Source organism: Anomaloglossus baeobatrachus, chromosome 4 (genome assembly GCF_048569485.1).
Source record: "Anomaloglossus baeobatrachus isolate aAnoBae1 chromosome 4, aAnoBae1.hap1, whole genome shotgun sequence".
NCBI classification, from domain to species: Eukaryota; Metazoa; Chordata; class Amphibia; order Anura; family Aromobatidae; genus Anomaloglossus; species Anomaloglossus baeobatrachus.
This window is the reverse complement of record NC_134356.1, coordinates 227,866,468-227,879,052: the sequence shown is the minus strand read 5'-3', so window position 1 is coordinate 227,879,052 and position 12,585 is coordinate 227,866,468. Positions and strand designations below refer to the sequence as shown.

Here is a 12,585-nt window from a genome sequence, read left to right as displayed (position 1 = left end):
CTTTTCATAGGACAACACTGAATGTATAATACTTTCCAAAAGAGTCAGTGCACAGCTAATACAATGTAAAGTAGTTCAGTGTACAGTTTGTATATTCCTCTCCTCTGTGATGACATCACGGAGCTGGTGGATGTTAGAGACCTTGTATACCTCCACCTGCCATTTGAGGATTTTCAACAGAAAGTGTTTAGGTCTGGAGACATGCTTGCCCATTCCAGCACCTTTAACCTCAGTTTCTTTAGCAAGGCAGTGGTTATCTTGGAGGTGTGGTTGGGGTCCTTAATATGTTGGAATACAAAGGGAGGGGATAATGCTCTGCTTCAGTATGTCACAGTACATGTTGGCATTCATGGTTCCCTCAGTAAACTGTAGCTCCCTACAGAGCACAGCACTCATACAGCCACAAATCATTTCACTCCTACCATTGTACTTGGCTATAAACAGCTTCTCACCTGGTTGCCGCCACACATGCTTGACACCATCTGAACCAAATAAACTTATCTTGGTCTAATCAGACCACAGGACATGGTTCCAGTAATCCATGTCCTTAGTCTGCTTGTCTTCAGCAAACTGTGGACTGTCTTTTGCTTCATCTTTAGAAGATGCTTCCTTCTTGGATGACAGCCATTCAGATCAATCTAATGCACTGTGTTGCATTTTGTCTGAGTACTGACAGGCTGACCTTCCTAATCTGGCAGCACTCATACTTCTGTTTTGAAAAGACAACCTCAGGATATTACGCTGAGCACGTGCATTCAACTTGTTTGTTTGACCAAGACGAGAACTGTTCTTAGTGTAACCTGTCTTGTTAAACCACTGTATGGTCATGGCCACTGTGCTGCAGCTCAGTTTCACGGTGCTGGCAAACTTCTTATAGCCTAGGCTATCTTTATGTAGAACAACTATTATTTTTTCATATCCTCAGAGAATTCTTTCCCATGAGGTGCCATGTTGAACTTCCAGGTGTCCAGTATGAGAAAGTGTGTGAGTGATAACACCAAATTTAATACACCTACTCCCCATTCACACCTATGACCGTTAAATACCAATGAGTCACAAGACAGTAAGAAAGGAAATTGACTAACTGGTCACAATTTGGCCATTTTCACTTACACGATACAATATAGCTAAAGCGATGTTGTTGGGGTCACGGAATTTGTGACGCACATCTGGCCGCTTTAGCGATGTCGTTGTGTGTGACACCTATGAGCGATTTTGAATCGTCGCAAAAACATTCAAAATTGCTCATCGGTGACATCCCCCCTCTTCCCAATTATCGTTGCTGATGCTGACGGACGATGTAGTTCGTCATTCCTGCGGCAGCACACATCGCTATGTGTGACATCGCAGGAATGAGGAACCTCTCCTTACCTGCGTCCCGCCAGCAATGAGGAGGGAAGGAGGTGGGCGGGATGTTCGTCCCGCTCATCTCCGCCCCTCCGCTTTGATTGGGTGGCCGCTTAGTGACGTCGCTGTGACGTCGAACGAACCGCCCCCCTTAGCGATGTCGCTAGGCAGGTAAGTAGTGTGACGGGTCTGCGCGATTTTGTGCTCCACGGGCAGCGATTTGCCTGTTTCGCACAAACGATGGGGGAGGGTACGCATGCTAGTGATCTCGCTAGCGAGATCACAGCGTGTAAAGCCACCCTTATGCAGGCGTCACTCGATACGATCTATCGTGCGATCGCACGAGCGATCGTACCTGCCCCGGTCGTTTGTGCGTCATGGGCAATTACTTGCCCGTGGCACACAAAGTCATTAAACCCCGTCACACATACTTACTTGCTGAGCGACGTCGCTGTGGGCGGTAAACATCCACTTCCTGAAGGGGGAGGATCGTTCAGCGTCACAGCGATGTCACACAGCGGTCGGCCAATAGAAGCGGAGGGGCAGAGATGAGCGGGACGTAAACATCCCGCCCACCTCCTTCCTTCCGCATTGCTGGCGGGACGCAGGTAAGCTGTGTACATCATTCCCGGGGTGTCACACGGAGCGATATGTGCTGCCCCAGGAACGATGAACAACAGGACGTGCGATTTTTAGAAAATGAGCGACGTGTCAGCGATGAACGAGAAGATGAGTATTTTTGCTCTTTCATAGCTGTCACACGCTACAATATATCAAGCGATGCCAGATGTGCGTCACTTACGACATGACCCCGCCGACATATCGCACGATATATCGTCTCGTGTGATGCCTGCATTAGGGTTGTACTCACTTTTGTTGCCAACAACCTATACTTTAATGGCTGTGTATTAAGTTATTTAGAGGGCACACCAAATTTTTATTGTTACATAAGCTATACACTGACTACTTTACATTGTATCAAAGTGACATATCTTCAGCGTTGTCCAGCTGAAAGATATAATAAAATATTTACAAAAATGGGAAGGATGTACTGATTTTAGTGATATACGATATACTGTATATAGCATTTCTTATTTCATTTTTGGAAAGTGGGTTCACACTTTTTAAAAAAAAAATTGTTTATTACATGTAGACATTTAACTGTGTATGTCTGTTTTTGCTCAACTATTTTAATAGTCCAATTTGACAACTCTACATGTCATACTTATACTGTGGACTGCTGCTATATTTTGTCTTCTATGCCAGTATTTACCCAGAACCTCTTGTTATATCCTTTTTGGAAAAGATTAGGATAGAAAAGATGTTCAAAGTAATTTATAGTGATATCAAAAATGTATGGTAAATGAAAAAAACATTAGCGGCAATTGATAAAGTAGTGTAAAAGAAAAACAAAACTAGTCTCAGTCACAGAAGAAAGATATTACCTCTAACAATGGCACAATGATTTCTGCACATAATGGTCTGCCTGATCACAAATAACAAAGAGGGATAATTTTTTGACTATTTTTTATAAAAAAAAACCATGAAAAACTAGGCTGTTGGTTACTACTGGGTTACCATCCATTTCTATAGTGATGTCGCTTTGACATTGCTAAGGCTGTGTATGTGTTAGGCCTCTTTCACACGTACGTGAAAAACCATGCACGTTTTTCATGGACGTGTCAGAGGTGCGTTTTGCCCTCCGTGAGCCATGTTTATTGCCTACGTGTGTTCTCTGTGTGTTATCCGTGATAACAAACGGAGAACGGGAACTTTCTGCTCACCTGTCCCTGAATTTGCTGTCCGTGGTGCTGAACTTCGGTCTCCGGTCCTGCCGACTCCCCGCTGATGCTGCTTCCGGCCGCAGTGAAGTGAATATGCAATGAGCATAATGAGCGGCGGTCGACAGTAAGTGACAGCAGCGAAAGAGACTGCAGGGCTGGAGAAGGTGAGTAAAGTTTTGGGTTTTTATCTCGCAGACACGTATTTTCTCCAGTGCGTGTCACACGGAACACATCCGTGTGGTCCGTTTGTGTTACATGTGACCCGTTTGTGTTCCGTGTGACACCCGTGATGCCGGAGAGAAAACGGACATGTTGCCATGAGAAACGCACGGACACACTTATGTACGGAACGGACACACGTTCCGTGCGAAAATGTATACGTGTGTCCTAAACCATAGGAAGACATAGGTCTACGTGTCTCCGGTACGTGAGGAAACGGACTATACACGTACCGTACGTGTGAAAGAGGCCTTAAGAAGAGCTTGAAAGGAGTTGGATGCAGTCCTAGGAGTCTTCAGAGTTGCATATACGTCTTTTCAAGGCAAATGGAGACTTAGCAAAACCAAATTTTGCTGCAAATCAAATTTTGTAGAATAATTTGTCATACTTGGCATATTCACATTTCAAAAGATTTGATCATTTCTACTATTAAGTTCCATGTTCAAAAAGTCTGACTACTAAGTAACGAGTTTGGGAGCCACCCGATTCTACCTCAACAGATTATATCAGTGGACAAAAGATTTTTTCAATTTGTTCTCTGGAAGATACACCACTGCCAGACTTCTCCTTTCTTCCCATTAACCCTTTTGTGCCTAAGCTAGATTTAACCTTGCTGACCTGTGGTAATAACTTTAGAATGCTTTTACACATAAGAATGATTTGGAGATTGTTTTTTCATGACACATTGTACTTTATGGGTAGATGGTATATTTAGGTCTTATATGTTTTCATTTATTTATAAAAATATATAAAATTTGACAATATTTAAAAAACAATATGGCAATTTTCAAACTTTGCATTTCTATACATTTAAAAATGATAATCATACTGCAGAAAATAATTAATTAATAATATTTATCATGTCTTCGTTACATCAGTATCTTTTCAAAATAATTTTTTCAATTTTACACTGAAATTTGAAAAATCGATTTTTTTTTTTTTTGGGACCATTTTAGTTTTGATATGACTTTGAAGGCTTTACTTTTCCGAATATCCCTTAAGAATATCCCCTTTTAAAAACAGCAACTCTCAGGGTTGCTTTATGGAAGTTGAACATTTTATCGTCTGATTACTAATCTAATACACTGCAATTATCATTCATTGCAATACATTGGACCTGCCAGTTTACAATGATATAAGGCCTGTTTGACCCTGCTTTTAGCAGGGACTAACAGTCCACCCTACAAGGCCGATCTGAAGGTCATTACTGTATATAACCTATTGATGTTTTGAAAGCTATTGGCTCTCTATGATCACGTAAGGAGGAGAAGATTGGTGAGAGAGGCGATGTGGTGAGCTAGGGAGTTCGCGAAATGCTGCCTGAGCTCAGCTGTCAGTTAGGCTGAGCTCTCGGGGGTGATTATGTGGCCACAGCTCTTGTGCCTGCACCACCACCATGTGAGTTGATACACACGGCACTTCTGGGGTGGTGCTCACGTAGGGTCCAAAACAATCTCAAGTACATGTAGAATAGTGGCACTCAAGATCAACGTGAATAGTAGTTTTTATTCAGAAGAACATATAGGACCAGCACAAGCACAGACGTTTCAGTCAAAGACCTTCATCAATATGCATGTAGAGGGTCCTCAAAGTATAGCAACTTGGCAAACAGCATTGCCACATAGACATCGGTTGACACTGCATCATATCCAGCTACGCCATTTGCCAAGTTGCTATACTTTCTGAGGACCCTCTGCACACACACCGATGAAGGTCTTTGACCGAAACTGTGCTGGTCCTATAAGTTCTTCACAGTAAAAACCACTATTCACATTGATCTTGAGTGCCAAGTTTTTGCACCACCACCATGACATGATCATACGTCATATTAAGCCAACAACTTCCCCATGTCAGAAAGGGGTTAAAATACTTGGAACAGTTGACCAAGCTGAGCCTTATGTCTATGGCTAGGTCAGAAGACATAGTATTTAGCTTAACAGCAACACATAGCTGTATGCCAGCTTTACAGCATGCGCACACAGAACACATACGCGGTGGGTTTTTTATGTGGATTTTAAGAATTAAAATTATTATGCAATAAAGTTCTATGTCTCCAAAAATCAGTTAAAACATTTTCAATTCAAAGACTTTTTAAGAATGAGTTAAACTACTACATTCACTGATTTTCATTGTGTTGCAAGGTGAAATCCAAACAGTTAGTAAACGTATGTCTTGGATTTACTCACAAACTGCTCCCCTAGGGGACCGGTCCATATGTGATACCTATGTAAGTTGATATCTACCATATTGAGTTGTATACACATAGGCTTACTAGTGTTGGCAATAAAAAGGAAAGGGTGCTTTATAAAATTATTATTACTATAAGTAATACACCCAAAATCAATACTACAGATAAACGTCAACTCTATTCACATATTGCAATGTTCTGAGTGATGCCATTTTGTGATTTTAGTTCCATGGTTTCCAAGAACCATTCAAGACCTGGACAAGTTTGCAAATCAAATCTTGAGCTATGGAGCTGAGCTTGATGCAGACCATCCTGTAAGTATATGTTCCTATATTGTTTATGTGACGTTCATTGCTTTTAGTTCTGCTCTCTGGTCTCAGTGTGGTGGCTGTAAACATGGTGGAGACAAACCTCCCATGTATTAGCTCTCTATCAGCTGGAAAAATGGTTATTTTTGACCTACAAAAACCTGAACACAAACTATTTCTTTCCATGTGAGCTGTTACTGTTTAACATCTCTACCAACACACATTTTAACTGTAAATATAGATAAGAAAGAATTTAGGTTCAATGTCCCTTTATAACAGGATGTGCGTACTTATGCTACCTCCAAGATATGTCCAAAAGCACTAGGTGTAAACAATAGTTAAAGGGAACTTGTCCCTTCCAAATAATCTACTGATCTGCAGATAGGGTAGTAATTTTTACGTAAATGGTAAAGTGTCTAAATCATGTCTGGTCTGGAAGTGCAGCTGCAGGGAGAAAATTAACTTACATTCTCCCTGCAGCAGGAAAATAATTAAGCTGTATTGCCTTGCAGTCACTCACTTCTAGTTATCAGGATGCGGCAGGGAGCTGCTACATTACTGTTCAAAATATGTGAGCGCAGTTTGACTCCCTTCCCTTCACTTTGACAGCCTGCCCTGGACACAAATGCTGCACAAACATGCTGCATAGCAAGCTTTCAATCAAAGTGCTGGAGAGTGATTACAGCATACTCCCTCTGCAGTGGACGGTAATTATAATAGCTCTTTCCACCACTCTGATGACTGAAAGTGATCAGCTGTAGAGTGATACAGCTTCATTTTCTCCCTGTAGCTGCATTTCCAGTAAGCATGTCAAATATGATTTAAACATTGGTGTTACATACTCAATGTCCATGACTTTAAGCACGCCTGGATCCCGTGCCCGATGGTGTTGCTTGTTGGTCTGTACCTTAACCTTGGCACCTCTTTTCTGTAGTTGGTCCCTTTTAGCCTGAAACTAAACGGGTCCCGCTCACCAGTATGGCTAACTGGGTGAGCTTGCTCTCAGGGTTCATGCTTGGGATTTTTTGGACTATATAGTGGAAAAGTCCTATCACCCTCGTTACGCTAGTACCCCGATTTTGGAGTGGGTGGAGAACGGATCTTGAAGGCTCCGTCCTCGTCGGGTAAATTACCAGGACGCCTGAAGCTACTTCCTGGCCTAGATTCCACGTATCCCGTTGTGCCCTGGCCCCTGCCCGGTGATGGCACAAGGCCGCAGGCTGTCCTCCTCGATAGTCCGTGCCCCTTGTCACGATCCCCTGCGGCCGGGCTCCAGCTCCTACCTGGCCAGACCAATGTCTGCCACCTAGTAGTCTCAAGGAGCTCAGCTCCTGACCTCTCCTCAGGAGAGTCACTTCACAACTGTCTGTCCCTTGACATTCCTGACCTCTCCTTCAACCAACCCCCCAAGTGGGCAACCCTATTCCCTTCAGGCCAGCCACTGGTGTGTCTGGTGGGTGTGGTGCAGAATGTTCCTAGGATTTTGATTAGCTTGTTCTTAGCAACACCAAAGGTCAGGGATCCGCAACCAAGGAGGAGATGGATATCATGCAGAAGGGCAGATTGCACAATACCCAGTGACGACCTGATAGGTCAGGGTGTCACACTAGCATACAAGTCTTTGTCACAATCCTGCTCTTCATGTTTTGAATCTTCTGAATCAGGTGTATCTTCACGTTTCCTGGAGGTGAAGAGACAAGTATTCCTGGACCATAAAGCACAGGGGGAATTATTGACGTGAAGTCCAGTATTTACTATCCTTTTTATTTTTAAAGTTGAATTTGTAGCCTTTTTGATCACATTGTTACAAACAGAAGCGTAATCCACCATAACCAATAAATACTGAAAGGAATCATAGTAAACACACCACCACACTCTTATGAACCCTGTTTAAGGTCATGGTCACATTGGCTTACAGCGATGGATGCAAGAGCATCAGATGTGATAAATTATTATAATTATTATTATTATAATTGTGATATGCTAATGACACTTGGCTCCAACTCTGCTGCGAGCGAGAACCGAGTGTCTTTCTACTGTACTTCGATTCTCCTGCATGCAAGAATCAAAACACAGGTAGGGAGAAGATTAAGTGATTCATCTCTCCCTCTTCTCCATTGCCCATCTCTATAGATGTCATCTGAGTGCTGTCTGATGTCTCACATTCACCCATAGACTTGTATGGGTACACCTGACATGATTTACGATGCCAATTGCAGCATGCTCTGTTTTTTTTTCTCATGCCGATTCAGTATGAGAAAAAATTGTCACATCTGCTCTGCCTCATTGAATAACTTGTCAGAGTGCAATGCGAGTTTTTCTCACATTAAAGACCTCCATATTATATGCCAGTGTGAGCATACCATTAAAAAAATCTGCTTTTGCTCCCAATAGAAATGTATGGTGCAAAAAAAAGCCTATAGAGTCAGTGTTTTTTACTGAGTTCATCGATCGAAGGTATATAAAAATAACTTTCCAAACAATGTTACCCTTGCAGACCTGTGTTTATATTTATTTTTTTCAAATTTTTATTTGTATTTTCCAAATTAAAATTACCTTGCACTAGAAAAATAGGCATAGGCCCTGATGAGATAAAAGGACAGGAGTTATTCATCAACATAAGTGATGATGCTGGTGAAGGCACAGGCACACCTCCTAAATCCCTGCCATCATCACAATGTATTAGTATGATGTGTTATGCTTGTAATGTGGCCAGAGGTGGGAGTCATGGGAGAGGGCTTCCTCATCTTCCACACCTGGGCCCACTACAGAAATTAGGGATTTTGGTGTTTTGGTGTGTGAAACTATCTCGCAGTCAGAGATCTGCATTGTCCATTGGGTTGCACGTTGTGCTGTACTGTTCCGTCTACATGTGAAAATTAGGAAGCCAAATCAACTTTTGCAGACGGTTTTCTCTTTACTGACGACGATACTGGTGAGCAGGGGAAATATCTTCCTTGCATCCAGTACAATACACTGGCTCCTTTCCGAGAGTTACAGAGAGCAGTTTAGCCACGGCTACAGAGACAGCAATCAAGTATGGTGAAAGTTGTAATGCCTTCATCTTCATGAAACAGAAGGCCACCCTTGTCTGTATGTTACACTTTGAAACTCTGTGGCAGAACTTTCTACAATGATCCCTTCCAAGGGCCGCTCCTAGAGCCACTTCCCTCTTACTGTGGCCACAGCTGTGCAGATCCTTTCTCCTCTAAAGTCCCCCACCACTGGCAGACACTAGATTTGTGGCGCCCCTGACCTGGTCAGGCACCACTGAGTACTACACCCATGCTGGGGACAGTACAAAACAGGTAATCCAGAAGGCTGACCGAGGTGTGTGACTACACAGGCGCATAGTGATCAGGTCTCACACATTTACCTTTGAGAGGACCCCTGGGGATCCCAGGAGGGGGCGAAGCCTCCATCTCCACTCGAGGGGTGTGGTAGAGAGCCTGGTTGCTAGGTGACGTAGGCAAGAACAGGAGAGGAGGGAAGAGTGAGCCGAAGACAGTTGAGTGGTGAAGTTCAGGGAGGGCAGAAGCAGACCCTGTAGCTCTACACAATTCTGACAACGTACGCGCAGTGACTACCGACGGGGGAGAACGGTCACCTGGTAGTGCTGCCCGAAATCCAAACACGGCTAAAGAGAGAGCAACGGAGTGGAAAGTAAGGAGACTGTCAGGGAGATACCAGGCCCAAACGGGTAGCAGGTCCCAGTGCAGGGATAGATCCACCTTTCCTTTGCCAAACCTGCATGAGGGGGCACTTTACACCCCCAAGACAACACCACAGAGTCCGCAGCCACGTAGCCAAAGTTAGGGCCCATAGCTCACAGGAGGCAAGCAGCCGGAGTGACCTGGTCCAGGCTACAAGCAAACGGGCCAAAAGAAGGGGAGAGAGGCACCAGCAACTTCCCTGGGCGACCCCAGCAGGGCTTCAAGCAGGGGTTACCCCAAAACACAACGGGCTAAGGAAGGTGAGTTGGTAGCCACCCTCACCAGTCAGCCTGAAGGACACCTGGTTCCAGCCTGGTTCATCCCAGCTACGCCCGGGTTACTCACCCTGCCACCATCAGTGAGTAAAACCCCTGAAAGACATCCTGCTTGTGCGTGTGAGTCATTCTGCGACTTGTAGTTCCACACACCTACACGGGACCCTGGGGCATGCCTCACTCTCAGGAGGCTATTACAACTGACTGCACCTACTATCAGCCCCAGGCACCCCTAACCTGCAGTGGCGGTCTCCACTGACCGCAATTCTGAGAGTGGCGTCACGACAATCAAAATAGAGGATTTCCTACCTGTGACAAGATCCAGCCGCGTGGAGTCCCTGAAGGTAATGCACCGCTGCACCGACACCGAACCTCGGGGCCCCACACATCTGGCGTCACGAACAGGATAAGGACTAGACCTGTTCAGACAGGTGACCATGTGCCTGGGCGGTCCGCTTGGAAAATTGGAAGCGCCGCCATATTGCCACCATGAAAAGCGCGCTGAAAAACAACAGCAGCCCGCGCTGGGAGAAGTTACCGCCCACGAAGAGGTGTGGCTACCCAGAGATCCCCTGAAGGGTCCTGGCCTCGCAAGTGATGAGAGCGGAGGCGTTGAGAGACGTCGGGAAAGAAAGGGAGCCAGAAGCCTGCTACTAGAAGAAGGAGACGCAGAGGAAATGGCGTCTGAACGCAGAGACCCAGAGCCAGGCTCCGCTGCCTGGTGGTATCGGGAACTTGCCCAGTTTTGCGACCAACTGGAGGCCAGGGTCGTATGGCAGATCAGCGAGGGACGCACGGAGCTTCTGGAGATGGCTGCAGCGGTTCAGGCCTATGAGAGGGGAACCGCACGACGAGTGCCAGACCGAGCGGCGACGACTCAGACCCCGATGATGTTACCGATGGGTGAGTCCGGTGTTGCCCCTGTCAGCGCGAGTGCCCCGACCCCTGCTGCCATGCCCGCGGTCCCTGGGGAGATGCCCGGCGCGGCGACGCTGAATCAGGCCGCAGCCACGCCAGGTGCGGCCCGCCGAGCCCAGGCCGCCGCAACGATGCCCAGCCCGGCCCGCAAAGATCCGGCTGCCGCCGCGACCCTCCTCCACGCCGCAGGTGCGGCCCGCCAAGGACCGGCTGCAGCTGCGACGCCAATCCAGGCCGCAGAAGCGCCCAGCCCGGCCCGCACAGATCCCATCGCAGCTGCGACGCCAATCCAGGCCGCAGAAGCGCCCAGCCCGGCCCGCACAGATCCCATCGCAGCTGCGACGCCAATCCAGGCCGCAGAAGCGCCCAGCCCGGCCCGCACAGATCCCATCGCAGCTGCGACGCCAATCCAGGCCGCCGCAGCGATGCCCTGCTCGGCCCGCCAAGACCAGGCCGCTGCCACGCCAGGCTCGGCCCGCCACGACCAGGCCGCTGCCACGCCAGGCTCGGCCCGCCAAGACAAGACTGTACCATTATTTACCCCGGCCTGCAAGGCCAGGGCAGACACCGCTCCCCAGCCCAAGGAAGTCCCTGCTAGGAAGTCCCTGCTGGGGGAGGACCCCGAATACTGGAAGCTGAAGGTTGATCTAGAGGCCCACTTCCCAAAGGAGATGGTGGACCGGTATCTGCTCCCTCCGCATACTCACAGGAAGACTCCTGCAACATTCATGCCAAAGGGTCCCCCGCCCTGGCCTGCTGATGAAAATCCATCCCTAGCGCTGCCACAAGAGGAGTGCCCAGAAGAACTAAGGGGGAGGGGAGGCCAGGAAGTTGAGAAGCTGACCCCAGAGCCATCAGCAGTGGATGCAGCACCAGTCCAAGAGCCAGAGATGCTGCCGTACTCCCGCTGGGATGAAGAGAGCCCGACATCCTCCGCTGAGGAAGATTTGTCCAGATACCTCACCTGGGAGCCTGCAAGCGGTGAGATAGCAGCCAGGCAGGACCCAGCCCGCAGGACACGGCGCCGCAGCAGGATAAGGGATCCACCTGCACAGCAGTCTCCCGAGGAGAAGGACGAGGTCACGGCCAGAGACTTAGAGGAAAAGCGGTCCTTGAGAAGAGCCAAATCGCAGGTCAGAGGCCCACTTTGTCGAGGAGTTGTAGAAGACTTCAGTCTAAGGTCTGGATATGGCTTTATAGTAGCACCTGGTGTAAAAGAGGGCATCTTTGTGAACAGAAGGGATGTGAGAGCACATTTACCTAGAGGACATCCAGGAAGAAACCTACAGATAGGAGACTCAGTAGAATTCACCAAACACCAAGGAGAACGCGGATGGTACGCACTAGATGTTACACCATGTCCCAGGAATCCCTACAGTAAACCTGCTGTCTCAACACTACAAGATAAAGAAAGAGAAAAAGAAACAGACACAGAAGAAGAGGAAAGAAAATACAAAGAACTCATTGATGAAACCACTACAGATGATGACGACAGGTGCCACAGCCCTACAGGCCCAAGCCCTGGTGAGGAGGAAGAAGGAGCAAAGTCCATGTAGAGAAAAGTAAAGAAAACTACAGCAGTTTGAAGTTTGCAACGTTCAAGTTTAAGCACGTGCCCACATGAACTTGTGTGAGAAATCCTTTTACACTTTAGCCCATGAACCTTAAGGCTATGAACTGGCTATAGCCACAAACTCTCGCAGTGTTTATAGTTACCCCAGAGGTACAACCACTACCAGGGAGCACGCCTGTTTATGGGGCCTGGCTCTCCACCACAAAGAGGGTACCTGGTCAGCACCAACTGTGGAGGCCGCCTCTGCATCCTGCCAGAAG

At 47.0% G+C, this 12,585-nt stretch overlaps 1 protein-coding gene across 1 annotated transcript in view; it reads left to right on the top strand.

The window, feature by feature from the left end:
• PAH (phenylalanine hydroxylase) overlaps positions 1-12,585 on the top strand; it is a 119,568-nt gene that overhangs the window by 62,704 nt on the left and 44,279 nt on the right. Inside the window, exon 5 of the mRNA XM_075342400.1 lies at positions 5,764-5,852. Coding sequence (XP_075198515.1) covers positions 5,764-5,852 — 89 coding nt within the window. The remainder of the gene's footprint in view (positions 1-5,763; positions 5,853-12,585) is intronic.